The sequence below is a fragment of the Notolabrus celidotus genome, chromosome 11 (assembly GCF_009762535.1).
Source record: "Notolabrus celidotus isolate fNotCel1 chromosome 11, fNotCel1.pri, whole genome shotgun sequence".
NCBI classification, from domain to species: Eukaryota; Metazoa; Chordata; class Actinopteri; order Labriformes; family Labridae; genus Notolabrus; species Notolabrus celidotus.
Genome location: NC_048282.1, coordinates 4,621,973 through 4,638,416, shown reverse-complemented (window position 1 = coordinate 4,638,416; position 16,444 = coordinate 4,621,973). Strand labels below are relative to the sequence as shown.

Sequence of the window (16,444 nt, the reverse complement as noted above, 5' to 3'; positions counted from 1 at the left end):
TCGCGGACTGAAAAGTTTGGGCGACCCTGCTCTAGGCCATTGACAGTGGGGTCTTTATGGCAAATGAACTTGGGGTGGACCCCACTTGGGTATATCTTTGGGGCCTTCACATACTGTTTCAGACAGGAGCGAGGGCTAAGTCCTTTGAGTTTTCATGATTGTGTTGTGACTCCTATAATTCCTGTTTCTAAATATGCTAATGTAGCTTTATCATGCATTCAAAAAAAATTGTGCACCAGTTGCAACTCAATTTAGATTGCTAGATTTACCAAGAATGATTTCTGGTTACTCAAAGGCACTCCTCTGTGGAGACTCTTAACCTGTTCCTTTACATCCTCCACAATGCAATGTGATGAGATTATTTTCATTTCTTTTAAAAATCCAAAGAAGTTGGAATAAGTCCCTTCCTGAGTTGATATTCCCCAACGTATTCTGAAATTACAAAGCAATTTAAAATCTCATTAAGATGTGGGGATGGATAGGGATATGTTAAGATACTTCACACCTGATTGGTAAATTAAATATTCAATTCTCCAATTTTGTGTGTTCCTAAAATAAGATTCAATTAACTTGGGGAAAATTATCTTTTTCACACATGGCGCTTACATGCTTTACTTTTTTACACAATAAATGAGATCATCACAATTTAATGTTGCCTATAGACTTTGCCCGTGAATGACTTAACCATACAAATCAATTAAAATAATGAACGCAGGAAAACAGGAAATCAAATGAGATCTTCTCTGCCTGATGTTAATTACCAAACGTTAAGGCTGGTGGCCTGGATTTGGCATTTACTAAAGGTGAGTTCAAAGACTAAAAATCTGCTGTGAGTCAGTTTAGCTTATTCATCCTTTCAGGACAATGAATCCTTATACCCCATCTTGGTCTCAGCAGATGTGTGTCTAACATGAGTCTGGTCCTGCTGGAGGTTTCTGCCTGTTAAAGGAAGTTTGTCCTTGCCACTGTAACTTGCTAAATGCTGCAAAGTGCTCTGTCAGAGCTCGGAGCTTGTTCAGCCCATAGACTGTATAAAATAATACTGAATCCCCCCTCCGTTTTTCATTACCTGCACAAATGTGTGCTAACAAGGAGCTTAGGAGGGAGGCATGCTAGACTGCAGATTTGAAGATCTAGTGGATGATTTTTATTTGTCATGGATAAGTGCTAGAGCTAATTAGCATAGCCACATAGCTACATGTTCATAGCTGTAGCTATAGCTGTGTACCAAGACACACGTCGACATACTGACAAATAAAACAACAAGAAACACAGAATCTGTGACCAATCCTTCAGAAAGGTCCTGCTGACTTTAAAGACATGTTTTGGGGACCTCTTAGACCAATATATATTGATGAAAAAAGCGTGATATGTCACCTTTAAAAGATCTTGCTGTCCCCTGTGACGACCCCTCCACACCACTAGGTGTGCCTGTGTTGCTGATTGATTGTGTCTTTCAGGTCTGGGTGGTGAAGGTGATGAGCCACACCTGGGTCAGGTGTGCCAGTCATCATAAAGGCTCTCCCAGTTGGCATGTGGCCCTCTCTCTGATCACACCTCGGCTCTCATCCCGTGTGGGCAACCCGGCGCAGTGCTCCTGTTTGCTTTTATTTAGGCACCCTTATAATAAATGTATAATTATTTTGCATATCTCTCGTCTCCTCTCCCGTTTTTCGTTGCGTCCTCTGAGGCGGGACGTAAAAAATGGGGGCTTGTCCGGGATTTGAACCCGGGACCTCTCGCAAACTTTTGACACAGTTGACAAGTTTCAATCACAAGAGCATATTGCACATTTTTTAAAGGCAAGTTTAAACTCGGTCACTTGCAGATTTACAAAACACCTACACTCCAAGCTCGCCCCATAGTTGCATTGCATTAAGTATCCAGAGTAATTTGGGCACAACCTTCCTGTTCCTTACTCTGAACAAAGAAACCGGTGTGGTCATAAGTTCAGTGAGAAGCACAATTACAGCACTTTATTGTTCATAAATGCGTAAGTGAAAAATGGAAACAAAACAAATATGCACAATTCAAAGAACACATATTGAACACAATTCTCTTTTTGGAAAAAAAAAAAAGGCTTTCACTTTTTGTGAATGTCAGTATTGTGGTTACTGTCCAGCCTTGGGGGCAAATGAACTATTTCAACTGAAAACAGAGAGCAAGAACAGTAGAGTCAAGGCTAGCAAGCTTAAGGCTGCAGAAAGATGATGAAAGGAGCCAGGAGCGCCTGTATTCTGTCAGAACCAAACCATAGAAAAGTCAAATTAAAAAAATAAATCTAATCAAGTTAAAAGCAAAATCAAATCAACTCCATTATTTTATTTATATATAGATATATTATTTTGCAAAAAAACTAAGTTTTCGTCAAAAAATAAACTTAAACATGGAAAATTAATACCAGCCACCAAAGCAACACCTATCGTTAAGCATACCAATGTAGAACATATGAGGCTACCTTACACATAGGTAATAGCAAATATTTAAGGGTACATGTACGGCAACATGTGTCCAAACACGTCTAAAAGACTGTACAAATTTACATGACCCATCTTAGCAGAAGGAAAAATTGATGGATAGCTCAAAAGCTTCACCTCACAACAAGTCAATATTTTGAGCCACTCTTAGAAGTTCAGCGGCTGAATCAACAATAATAAGTCCTCACCTCAATGTAATAAAGAATATAGAAGGCAAAAAACTTTCTATTTGTTTGGTGTAACTTCACTTTTGTCTCTGCACCTCCCCTCACACTGGAGGAGATGCATTAAAACTTTGTTTACAAATCTCTACATCAACCTTAGCTGCTTGTTGAGTCCTGCCTGTAAATGTCATTGGATGGCTTGTTTTGTGTTGACTCAAATTGAGGTCTCTCATTACTCCCTCCTTCACAAACACCCGGTGTGACCAGGCATTACCCTTCAGTTCGAGCGAGGCAGATTTGTTGGCATGGATCAGACTTAAAGTGTCTCTCTGACCGTGTGAGTCTTTTGGATTCTAAGGGTCAGACCTGCTGTTTGCCCAGCGGGGCTCTGTCCCTCCCACTTCTCGCAGACGATGGTACAAACTTAGGAATAATGATGGGCAGAGTGTCTCTTCCTTTAGCGGCCAGTCCTCCTGACCCTTCTGTGAGCACAAATCCATTCTCTACATGGCCCCCTTCGTCCTCCTCCTCCTCCTCCTCGTCATCATCATCCTCTTCATCATCGTCCTCCTCGTCATCATCGTCGTCGTCTGACAAATCATCTAGATCTGAAACTATCTTAGACCCTGTCCTTGACTCACTCCTCTCTTTAGCTCCAGTAAGCTGTTGGTTACCATGGAGATGTACCTCTCCCGCTCGCTCCTCGTTATCCCTCTGCTGCTCTTCCTCATCACTGTCAGAGTCGATGGCGATGGGCTCAGAAAGGTCTAGAGGCATTTTCTGTGGTAAGGTGCTGTTGATTGTCTTGGTTTGGTCTCTGCTGGCACTGTTGGGTTTGGGGGCAGATTGGGTTGCTTTAGTACCTTCCACAACAAGCTGTCCTTTTCTTGGTGGGGCCACGCCACCGTTAGCAGCAACAAGCTCTTTATGTCTCTGTAGAGCCTGCTCTGACAACCCCATGTGTGCTCTAGATGTCCGCCTCTTGTTCTCTCTGCCTTCTAACACGCTGTCCTGGGCGAGCGCTAACTCGTGTCTTACTTTTGCGAGTTCATGCATACTGAACCCAAGCAACACGTCAGCATTTTGGATTTCGCATTCCTGAACACATTTCCTCCTTTTGTTGACAAAGTGGCTCGAGACGTCTGACTTCCACAGCCACAGATTGGCTGCTAGCTTCTCTACCTCCCGCTGTGAGGGATACGGCGCTAGATTGAAATATTGAGTCAGAAATGCCTTTCTGGATTCATACGACTCGTTTTCATGTCCTTTGGGGTCGAGGGCCAGAGTTACAGGTTCATCCGAGTTCTCTATGTATGAGGATGGACCGTTATAATCTCGTGGATGGGCCCGTTCCCCAGGAGGTCCAGGCCTCCTCCGTTTTGGTGCGCTTGTGTCAGAGTTATCAAAGCTGGCCCGTTTAAGAGAGCTGCTCTGGTTCTGGCCGACACGAGGAGAATGAGCTACCCGACTGTCCTGCCCATTCTGAGATTTCCCTACACCTCTACAGTGCACCAAGTGAAGTGTGATGGTGGAGGCAGTCATGTTGCTTGTGTAAACCCCCAAGCAGTGAATACACTTGTAGGTCAATTTCTTTTCCACAGGGTGGACTGTTTGAATCACCTGGTGCCTCTCTCTCAAATGGTGGGCCAGTGAGTCAGAGATTGGGCCCTTGAGGATTGAGAAACAGAGAGGACAAAGTGTCTTGCCCACATCCCTCTTGTAGGGCACTGATGCCTGAGGGAGACTCTTGGTTGGTGCACTGTCAGCAGTCGCTAAAGGTGGTGCTTTGGGTGGATGTTGAGGCATTAACCTCTTTCCTGATAAAAGGGAAGCAGATAAGGCCGACGGGACAGAGGTGGTGTTGTTGTTTTGAGCGTGAAATGCCACAGACTCCTCCGGGGCATCTTTCATATTGTAGGTAGTGACAATCAACTGAACATTTTTGGGACTACCCTGCTGCAGAGTGAGGTCAAAGGTCAAGGGAGAATCTGTGCGCGGGCCAACGCTCTCATCCGGGTGGGATAGTCTCATGTGAGCCACCATCTTCTCAACATCATTGAAGGTTGCGCGGCAGTGTGGGCATGACAGACCGTGGATCAGCATGTGGTTTAACAACGTGTCACTGGGGAGATAGCGGTTGCAGTAGAGACACTTGCTGGTGAAGTTGTGGATTTTCATGATGTAGTTGGCCACAGCAGGCACCTTCTCTGCTTTGTGCTCCTTCTCAAAATGAGCACTGTACACATTCTCTGGGAAGAGCTCGTTACAGATTGTGCAGATTTTCCATTTCTGTGTGTAAGATGTGCCGAGAACTGAGGAGCCACCTTTCTTAGCTGTGACAGAAGCTACTGTAGTAGCTGCCGCCTGGACACGTGAGCCCAGAGGGTTGGATTTGAGTGAGGAAGAGGCACTGACCACAACTTGACTCCGCAGGTTGCCACCAGAAATAAGCTGCTTTGCTGCATGTGACTGCTGGGGCATGGAGACCTGGGCATTGCCTGGTAAAGTAACCCTGACCTGCTGGCCGCCGATAGAAAAGGGCTGGGTGCTCCCTGCTTTTAATCTGACTGCATCGTGTTTCAACCCAGATAAAAGACTAGAGTTGAAGCCCGTCTTTGTTGGGATGACAACTCGACTCAGCTGTGAGCCAGGCGTCCTGGTAGTGGCCATTACAGCCCCCTTAGGACCCATCCCAATGATGGTTTTGTCACCCAGGGTTTTCGGGGGGCTCATGATGATGGGTTTGGGGCGGGGGACTATCACACTGGTGTGTCCTATCATGGCAGTCACTTGGTAGCCAATGCGTTCGTGATCCTCAATGACATGTTGAACAAGTGCCTCATAGGTCCTTGGAACAAACAGACACTTCTTGCAGTGAATCTGGTTACTGTTAACATTGTTTGTTTTAGTATCCCCTGCTGCTCCTGCTGTGCCACCGTTCTGAGCATTTGTCTTGTCTCCTGGTTTTGCAATGTAGGGCTGGGCTACTTGCTGGAAGTGTTCCCGGTAGATGTGCTTTCGCACCACATTGTACAAAGGGTCCCTGTAGGTGCACTTCTTGCAGTAGTACACAGCCTGTTCCACACTGTCCCCGGTCCTCTTCAGCATCCCATCCTTCATCATGATCCCTCCAGCTCCTGCCACCATTCCACCAGCGCCCTGCCGCACAGCGTTATTTGGCATGTGGAAAAGTTTGATGTGTGTTTCCAGAGTCTTTTTGTTGCCATTGTAACAGCAGTAGGGGCAGTTGAGCAGGATGTTGTTCTCAAAGTCCTCGCTGTGGACATTGCGAAAGTGGCTCTTGTATGCAGAGAAGTACTTGGATGAGAAGAGGCAGCCGGTGCAGCAGAATGGTTTTGATCTGTATTCCTGGTGACATAAAGGTAAAACAGTTTTAGACTTTACAAATGGTTGAGAGTACTTTAAGAACTATAAGACAAATGTGTCGTGTTGTGTGTCACAAACCTGGACTTTGGTATGTGAGGGTTCCCACATGCACACATCATCCCAGTTAGTGTGCTTTATATACACGTCTGGAGGGGTATAATCTTTGTAGTCCTAAACAACAAGGAAATGGAGATTATTACTTGACAGTGAAACAAGCAGTTCAATCAAATCAGGAGAACACATCGGAAACATTCGGAGGCATTAGTTTACTTTCCTTGCTTTGAAGAGAGTCCAGATTTCTAACTTAAGTTTGATAGAACATTAAGGTGTCAAGGTGTCAAGGTACAATTTCACATCTCAGTATTTTGGTTTTGGGGACACAGTGGATGCAGCAGTGTTGCTTCTAACAGATGTTTTAAATAATGCCAAATTAAAAAATATTTGATGTATTTTGAAAACATTCAACAGTATCAGTTCGGTTCTTTCATAAGACTGACTTGTTAAAAATAGCTGAATTACTGCAGCAGAAGTTCCTTTGGACAAAGCGGTCAGACACAACGTCCCCACATGCACCGTGTACTTAAAACCATTATTCCCTCCTTTTAGCTTTTGCTCTGGCTCAGAGTGGAATCTGCAGTGACAGGTTGCTGGGACCTTGATACAACCATACTGTGGATCTAAATGCCACGAGAGGACCCTCCAGCTCTGGGGGATCTTCCCCTTTTCTTTTTCGCCATTCGGAGGAAGAGACACCGCATGAGCTTAGCCAACAGTGCTAAGTGGACTAACATGCTTACATTCACTGCTGCGACAAGGCCAAGTAAAACTCGCACCCTTAGATCCTCGCTTAACAGATGCATGAAAAGGAAATCTGATTATTTCGCCAGCATTTGTTTGAGTCACAGGGTGTAACAAAGCGAGGCAGCAGCACACCAACTGAGTGCTCTGTGCTAAGTCCCGGGACACTCTAGTAAAGGAGGTTTTAATCTTGATGAGGCTTTGCAGGTTAATTACATTTAAACAAAATACATAACTGTTCAGGATATGTACACATATCCTTGTTAGCCTATAAGACATGTTCATAAAGGTAAACATGTCTTATAGGTGCTTTTAGATGTCCCAAGATCAAGGCTCAAAACTAGAGGTGACCAAGCCTCCTCATGGAAGTCATGCTCAGAACATTCAGGATTTTAAATCTTAAAACTCTTTGCATTGGCTTTTAACACCTCCAACATTTTATTTTGCTTTTATTTATTGTGGCTTTTTCTTGTGTTATCTGTTGGGTTTTTAATATCTATTCTTTTTAATTACTATCTGTTTGTATTGATTGTGTTTTTAAGCTTGTACAGCACTTTTGCCAACTTTGGTTGTTTATTAAAAGTGCTATATAAATAAATAAAGTTTGACTTGACTATAAATGAACACAAAATAAGAGCTTCTTGCTAACAGCAACAGATGTGTTGGCCTGCACATATTCTAAGTCATCCTCTGTTATCTGGCTCATCAGACAGAAGCTGATGGATGAGTCTAAAGCACAGAAGCAGGTGTTTTATTTTCCAGTTTGAATTATTCACATATATTAAAGATGGAAATGTGCCTTCTACCTTCCTTGTGAATACGTCAATGATTTTATTATCTCTTTAAAAACGTCTGTTTGTAATAATCATGTTTATTATGGCTCATAGTGCTAATGTGTAAATAAAAACATCTTAAATTAAAACCCGTCTCACATTAGTACCTGAGACAGAATGAAGAGAACACTCTTCAAGACTACAGCCACCAAACCTGTTTCTGCTCTTGAGTCCGAGTATCTTTCTTGGTTATAAAATGAACTATAACCAAATAAGACATGATGTCGATGTAAGTAATCACATTACGCTGTATGTGTCAAGTTTATAGATTATAATAATACATTATCTACATAATGAAGCACTGCAAGACACCCTCCTACTCAATCATTAAGCCTCATGGTGAGCCAAAGGCAACGTCCATCCCATGATCTTATAATTAAACCTAATCATGTCCTATATACTAGAGCTACATGTAAAGCAGATACCAAATAGTACTATTGAAGATTTTATCATTTCCATGTCTTCATATCTCAAAGAACTGTATTAAAAATATGAAATGAATTTTTCATGCACACATATCCACAGTCGTCTAAGCATGCTCACCTCTAGGTGATCTCGACAGAACTCCAAGCCGATGTCTCCGAGGACCTTTTTAACATTTTTTCTTGCTTTCCGCAGACTGCCCAGGTTATTGACAGGGAGCTGGAACATCCTGTCCGCCTGGATTGAAAAGACAGACACATACAACATGTTATCAACACAAGGAGGGGGTATTTGGACAGGTGTCTGTTAACTCCACTGCAAGTCAGTTTGCTGCATTTGACTTACCTCGGCTGGTGTTAAGGCAAGTAGGCAAAGAGCTTTCATGAGTATAAACTACAGGGTTCGGACACTTTTTTCATGGTTTAAATTCAAGTACTTTTCAGGGACTTTTAAGGTCAATTTTCAAACTTTTCAAGTACTACTTTTCAAGACATACAGTAAGAGAGGCATGAAGGTTTGCACTGGGTGGGCCAAATGATATCAGCTGTAGTCATTTTAAGACCTTAACAGGGCTCGTCAGCCTGATGCTTTTCTAAGGAGAAATCGTTTCATTTTTTCATCTTTTCTTCTGTTCAAATTGATATTGTTATTGATCCTGTTATTAATAAGCCTTCAATGTTCAGACACAAGCAGCGGCCGCACCGCTGTCACTCGCAGGTTGGTTGTAGCTCGGGGCCAGTCACCGCATAACTGCGGTCGGTCTGTGACGGGTCTCAATGAGAAACACAGTGCCGTGCCTTTGTATCCAGCGGGAGAGCCTCCAACCCCACGGCCGCCGGCTCAGGCACGACACCATGTTTTTAGACAAGGCTTGTCGCCGACCGACCGCAGTCATGTGATAACCTGCCCTGATCGATGATAATTGTGAAATATATATGACTACAATTTCAAGCATTTACAAGCACTTAGACCCAAAATTCACGCATTTTTCAAACATTGAAAACACAACATTAAAATGCAAGGATTTTCAAGGATTTCAAGCACCCACATGAACCCTGAAATACACAACTAAAAGACTTTCAAACTGAGCATCATCAGTCAGGTCCCTTTTGATGAATTATGTCAACACTACCACACGATCTCAAACCATTTAAATGTACAGGTCTACATGTTCCAACGTTACAGATAACACAGATGATAAGCATACAACTCATCACCGAGGTAAAGACACTCTGATTAAATTAATCAACAAATTACCAAGAAAAAGAGCATCTTGGCTGCAATCAGGCTCAGGCTCATCCTCAGAATCTGTTTTAAGTGTTTTATCAATATTAATGACTATGAGGGGACAATAGAGCCGCGGACACAGCGGGGGCACGCAGCGAGTGTTTGGCATCACTGTTTACGGAGTGTAATTGATCATCAGTGTGGAGGTTCACATCGGTATAGTTAATGTTCTCAGTGTCGAGTTCCTTTGACACCTAAAAAGGAAACTCTTGATCAAACCTCTTATAGAAAAGAAACACACTACTCTGCTGGCGTGAACTGTCTTTTCAGATTAAGTGCAGGCTTTCAGATGTTTCTGGCATTAAGACTGAGATGTCTGATGGGCGAGAGTTAGTATGGCTTTATTCAGCCACCACAACACATTTGACAGCTCGTAATTGTCTCTTCGGTTGAAAGAGTTATGAGACTAAAAGGGAAAAAGCTGCTCCCTCATAGGTTATCTGGTCTGTGTATACACTCTACATGAAGACAAACCAGCCCTGAGCCTGGTTCAATCTTTGAACCCTGCACTGTTTTGCTGGATCCCTCTGTCAGTGACTCTTACACACAGCTGTGTTATTTACATGTAGAATTATATACTATTTCCATCTATGATTACATGTATGCCTAATCTGACAATCACTAATCACTCCTCCTACACAGCTGAAGATGGTTTAACTTTCAAACACAAGAGAATTATCTATATTCTGACAAAAGCTGCAGATGGATCCAGAATATGAAGTTGTGTTTGGGTGTAGTTTCCCTACAAAAAGGACCAAGCTGAGAAAAGGGTCACTGTGTTGTACAGTCCTTGATTCACACAACACTTAAAGAATGCATTTGGAAGGGGTGCTGGTGGCCTAGCGGTCTAAGTGCCCAACATACAGAGGCTATAGTCCTTGTTGCAGAGGTCGCCGGTTCGACCATCTCCTGCATGGCCTTCCCCCACTCTCCAATCCCCACATTTCCTGTCTCTCTTCAGCTATCCTATCAAAAAAAAAAGAAGCATTGGGATCAAGCGCCCCAAACACAGAGGCTATGGTCCTCATCGCATAGGTCGCCAGTTTGACTCCCAGCCGCAACCATTTCCTGCATGTCTTCCCCCACCCTCTAATCCACATGCTTCCTGTCTCTCTTCAGCTGTCCTATCCAATAAAGGCAAAAACTTTAAAAAAAAAGAATGCATTGCAGTGTACATCCCTCTCTATCAACGGTCCCCATTTGTAGCCACTGGGTTGATCAGCACCAGTCGGTGCCGCTGCTAACAAGAATATAATGACTCAAAAGCTGCCTTAATTGAATTTGTGCCTGCCTCATCCATCCACATGCTTGTTTCCAGGTAGGTGATACACAGACTCGGCATGCAGACACTCAGTTTGCTGCTCTGCGCTCGGATGAAGGACACGCTTGTAATGTTGTAAAAGACATTCTCCTGTCTTTATCAGGGACGATGCAAACGGGAACATGACATGTTGAAGTGGAATGGCAAGGCAACGCACTTCCTACTCGTGATTGTTGCACAAGCATCACAGAGCTCCAGTCCCAAGCGGCTGGTCAAAGTCTCAAATCAGAGCTCAGTGTAGTGAGGTCAAAGGTCACTGATGCATGATGGCATATGGGCGGCTCAGTCACAACATCACAGTCCCAAACATTTCCAGTGATCATCTCAGTCCATCTCCTTCCCAGAGAACACAGATCAGAGTTTGGAGCTGTGCGTGCGCGCTGCTCTGAAGGCTGCTGGCGTGATGAAGAGTTGAAAGAACAGCAGATGATTCTGTCCACGCACCTGTACGTCTCTTTGTCTTCCACATCTGCAGTCTTTCTGTCTACACTCAGTGAATATGCTGGACAGACACCCTTGCCCACTTCCTCTCTGTCTTTCCTTCCTGCTTCCTCTCATTACTCCTGGATGGCGCTAGAGAGCAGCTCCATTATGTAAGCCTCCCTATACTCTGCCTGCCCCCTTTTTCTCCCTGCCTCGCAATACCATCACAGAATGGCGCCTCCTATTGAGTCAGCAGTAGCCTCTACAATATGTCTGCAGTGGAGGAGGGGGAGGGAAGAGGAGGGGAGGAAGGGAGGCGAGGAGGGAGGGAGGGAGGGAGGGAGGGAGCGAGGGAGGCATGTTGGAAGGGGAGGGACAGAAGGAGCATGAGAGTTCAGCGGAGGGGGGGTGGGTGAGTGTGAGGGAGTGTGTGGGTGAGGGAGCCAGGAGGAAGGGTGAGAGAGGGAGGGAGGGAGGGAGGGTACAGGAGGGAGAGCGAGGGGGAGAGATGCGAGGAAAACAGTAAGGACAGAGTAGAGGAGGAGAGAGAGAGAGCGACGGAAGTGGAAGGGGGAGGGGATGGGGGGGAGGAAGGGAGGTCGGACAGGCAGGCTTAGAGGAGTGGAAGGGAGGGAGGGAGGGTGGGTGAGGGAAGGAGGAGGGGGAGAGGCTGAGTAGGGGAGAGAGAAAATGGAAGGGTGAGAGAAAGGGGGGGCGATGGAGAGGCGCGGAGGGGAGGGGGTGGTGGAAGAAAAGAAGAGAGAGAAAAAAAGCCAAGGAGAGGCTGAGTAGGAGAGAAGGGAGGGAGAGAAGGGATAGGAAAGGAAGGAAAGGCTGCTGGCAGATACAAGCTATGAAGAAAAAACAAGAGGCCTCCAAACCTTCAACCAGAGATCACCTCATGATCTGACTACCGGGACGTCACGTCTACTCTGATTATGCCTTCACACTGTTCTGTCAATCTACACATTACCTCTAAAGGTAAACGCTTCAGGTGAGGTCCAATTAAAACAAAGTTTCAGATGCTTCAAGTCCTCTGGGGTTCGTTCTTTCAATGTAGTCACTATCCTGAACTGTAAAAGAAGAGGAGTGTTGACGTATGGTGACGACTGATGTTAATCTGACACTCGTCCTGACCCGAAAGAAGTCCTGTAACAACTAGGGATGGTATAAAGTCAAAGCAGCGACAGATTGTTCTCCTGACTTGAGCAATACTATTATTTTATCATTTATGCCACATTTAAATTAAGAATAATACAGATTTTCCTCCTAATTTGACTCAACCTGTCACTTCTTCATGACTCCTCTCAGTGGCCCTGGTGACATTAGTCCTGATCTTTACCTGTAAGGTGTATTCTGTGTCCTTCAGTCAATCAGGTATCATAATGTCTCATTAAATGATAACAGTACACCTCTTCAGATATCACAGACCTGCTGTATCATGATATTATGATTATCATGGCTAGTGATGCATATTATCGGCAGGTTACAATCGGACATCGGCCAACATGCCGATATAATTAACCAATAAAATAATAGGCTGCTGCACACATGATGGGCTCATGTTTGAAGTTAAATTTGAATTTAAGCAGCAGTCTGTAAGGGACATGTAGCTGACTAATTAAGGCAAAGAGGAAACCATTCTATTCAATTTGGGTTTAATTGCTGTACAGGTGCACTTTTCACATGTTCCCTGTGAACAGAGGTTAGGTTTACTTACTATATCAAAGCATCATCCAAGTTTTAAGTAGGATGTATCTTTTTGTAAGAATTGTGTTTGAAAGCAATTGTCATAAATAAATATGCAGTTTTAAAGTATTAAGTATATTTCTTATTTTGCACAAGAAGTGAATATTACATAACAAATGTGATAAGAGTATCACCAGAACACTGTACACTAGTTCCAATGCAGAAGAGAATTGATGATCTCTGCAATTAGGTGTTAGGAAAAAATAACAGTATCAGGTCAATGAGTTGTAAAATATCGGTATATCGGATATCGGCAAAAAATCCAATATCGTGCATCCGTACACATGATCACATTAATGTGCATTTTAACAACTCATATATCCATTCCCACTTTAAACACAACCAGTGTCACCTGGTTGAAGCTTTAAATGACTACACTACAGTAAATGGTTACATCAGGTGTATTCATGCACCACCTGTGAGTCCTGTGTCCCCTCATAAACAAACAGACTACAGTAATGTGGATGCACTTTCAATATTCACATCATTTCAGACGTGTGCTTGCACAAGCTGCTCCTGGAGCTCAATCTGCGTGGTGTGGTGGATCTAATCTGTGGTCAACATCTGGCAGTCTCTCCATGGATGGCTCTGGCAGCAGAGAGGAGGAGAGAGGAGCAGCTCCTCTCTCCTCTCTCCTGCTGACAAAGAATGGGGACACAGCGCGCTAAGCTAGCAAGCTAAGCTAGCTAACTCGCACCCACAACATGGGCTGTTCGGGACCCAGCCTCTCCTCTTCCTCACTTTAACACGAGGAATGTGTTCAATATGTGATTTAATCTGTTTAAAACCCCCTGATTTACTGAGACCAGTTCCCTCACACGTCCTCCTCCACCTCCACCCATCACACCCCGCAGGTAGCTACAGCTAACCAGCAGGCTGACGGCTGAGCCCCGCTTCATGACAGCAACTTTACCTGCTTTCACATCCAGGAGCTCCGGCTGACTGAAAGGTGTCACTTCAGGGGGACAGAGCCGACGTGTCCACACTCTCTCCTCCAGTCAGGTCTCTCTGTAGAGGTCTGGATCTTCTCAGGTGACAGCTAGGCGTCGTTGGGTAGATGTGGGACCAGGCAGCCGGGGCCGTCTCTCTATCCTCCAAACCAGACTCCCCCTCTCCGACTCGGGCTGTCTTCCTCCCTGTGGTCGGGGAACAGAAAGCCTCCGACACTCATCAGAGAACCAGAACCTCCATTCCTGGTCGTGTTTGAGGACAGAGCTCTGTCCCGGTGTTGGGGAAGCTGACCCAAAATAAAGGACCAAAAGTCTGCCTATTAGTGCCCAGCAGCAGATAACGCTTTGCCTCTTCTCCTCTCTGACAGACAATACACATCCAGCCGAGAAGCTGCCCGATCCAAAATGGCGCAAATAAAAGGGGCGGAAGTGACGTCTACTTGATTAGCATAAATAATCTCATTGTGAGATCCCGAGCTCAATAAAACTCTTGATTGGTCTCTTAATCAGCTCGGCCAATTAACTTCATGTCCTCATAAAAATAAATGATCTTGATCCTGAAACCCTGCATCAGACCCCCTGGTTCCAGGGTGTCAGGTCTGAGGGGTAAACAACGCGCTGAGAGCAATTACCGGTGTTGGCCGGTAGCGGGCGTCCTTCCAGAGTGGGGCCTTCACATGTCAGCACATGCGCAGTTTGGCTACATCTGGTCTCCACCGCCTCCCCTGCGGAGGGTTGGATGTACTGAGATGTGCTGAGACACAGCACCACTGAGGTAGTGTCAATTCAGTCAGTGGTGTGGACATAGAGGGTGTGGACCAACCAGAGCCGGCCCTAACATACTTGGTGCCCTAGGCCAGGGGTTCTCAAACTTTTTTGGCTTGTATACCTCTTTTCAAAAACAATTCCAGCCAAGTACCCCCTTGTATGGCTCAGGAAATAATATGGGAAAATGACATGAATAAATGTATGCATGTGGTTCTACAGTGTCACTGAAGTGAAATATGACACAAATTCTATACCTTTGTGGTGCAATATTTTCAAAAATACTTAAAGATTGAGGCAGCTAGAACTTTTGATGGTCCAAGGAGCACACCGATTTATTTCTGTCAAACAAGAAGCATTAGAACCACCTGTCCATTGTTATCCTCCTGGCCACAATTTTATTAGCATGCAAATGTATGTGATCGCTTGCTGAACCATTGACGTCAACAGATGGAGGCTGTCTGGTCCAAGCGATTGGCAAATAATATATTTAATGAATGAATATGCTCAATTTGGAAATAGTGCCCTATTTGATGTTGCATTGAAATACAAATTAAACATGTTGATAATGTTTTCAATCTGATCTTTTTTTTAATTTGTTGTGCAGCAACATTTAAATTTTTTTTTTTACATTTGTCATGTACCCCTTGCTGTACTCCCACATACCCCTAGGGATACGCGTACCCACATTTGAGAATCACTGCCCGAGGCAAGATTTCAACTGGTGCCCCTTGTGTTGTAGCCAACACCACCAACAATCACATCACATATACACTGAAAGACAACTGACATCCAGCTTTATGTTTTACAGGTTTTCTTTATTTTAAAATACAAATGACCTCTAAAAGAACATTAATGGTCATAACACTGACATTTACCAGGACACATTATATAATTTCAAAATACATAATGCAATCATAGTAGCATTTATTCAGTCATTATATAACACAATAATTTTCACAGTACAGACACTTTCAACAAAGCAACAGTCATGTATTAAGTGATGACTGAAAAGGCAGAAGCAAAATGCTCATTTAAGCCTAGCTTACATTTTCTATCTAATTAAGCTAACAGTTTCCAAAGTGTAAATAAAAAATTAAAAAAATAAAACAGGTAAATGATGAACACTTATAGACCTTCAAAACTGCTTTGCAAACCATTTTCTTAAAAACCAAATGTGAATCACAAGCTTTTAAATGTATTCATTTTAATTTTTTTAATTTTTTAATTTTACCCTTATTTAACCAGGTTGGTCATATTGAGATCAAAGATCTCTTTTCCAAGGGAGATCTGGCCAAGATACTGGCATCATTCCGCAAATTTCACCCCAAATTTTATTAATTTAACTATTTTTCCTATTATCTTCAAATTTTCTTCCTCACCTAATTTAGGGAACAACGGCGCCCCCTATGAAAGGCCGGCGCCTCTAGCATTTGCCTATACTGCCTATGCCATGGGTCGGCCCTGGGCCCAACGGTAGGCGGCGCTGTGCCTGGGCTATCCACCTGTACTGGGCCTGATGGAGGCAGACCCAGAGGCCCTTCATTCATTATGAAACTACATCTACTGTCAGAGGATTGGAACTGCCTGAAAGCTGTAGGTCCGCTCCAACTCTAGACCTCTTTTAAATCAAAGACTTTTTTATTTGCTACTGCCTTCCTATCTTAGCTTATTTTAACTTGTTTTAAATGCAACATTTAATATATTTGTAATTTTCCTTTTCTTTTCTATGTTTTATTATATTTGTCATTTTAATTGTGCTCTTTTTTGCTTGTCTGAATGTTTCCAATGCTTTTAATGTGTTAATGTAAAGCACATTGAATTGCCCTTGTATATGAAATGTGCTATACAAATAAAGCTGCCTTGC

At 43.8% G+C, this 16,444-nt stretch overlaps 1 protein-coding gene across 1 annotated transcript; it reads right to left on the bottom strand.

Annotated features, from left to right (window-relative positions):
- Positions 1-1,949: 1,949 nt before the first annotated feature.
- adnpb (activity-dependent neuroprotector homeobox b) lies at positions 1,950-14,473 on the bottom strand. The gene is made up of 4 exons (XM_034695627.1): positions 13,776-14,473; positions 8,203-8,319; positions 6,107-6,199; positions 1,950-6,010 (listed from the first exon to the last, which is right to left on the bottom strand). The coding sequence occupies exons 2-4, from the start codon at positions 8,308-8,310 to the stop codon at positions 3,002-3,004; spliced, it is 3,210 nt and encodes a 1,069-aa protein (XP_034551518.1). The 5' UTR covers positions 8,311-8,319; positions 13,776-14,473; the 3' UTR covers positions 1,950-3,001.
- Between the last annotated feature and the right edge of the window lie 1,971 nt (positions 14,474-16,444).

Bases quoted from the DNA above. Each gene is read 5' to 3' on its own strand.
- adnpb (XM_034695627.1), bottom strand. From the start codon at position 8,310: ATGTTCCAGCTCCCTGTCAATAACCTGGGCAGTCTGCGGAAAGCAAGA. The intron at 6,200-8,202 runs GTGAGCATGCTT...CTTGTTGTTTAG, and splicing joins TCTGTCGAGATCACCTAGAG to GACTACAAAGATTATACCCC. The intron at 6,011-6,106 runs GTTTGTGACACA...TTATGTCACCAG, and splicing joins CCTCACATACCAAAGTCCAG to GAATACAGATCAAAACCATT.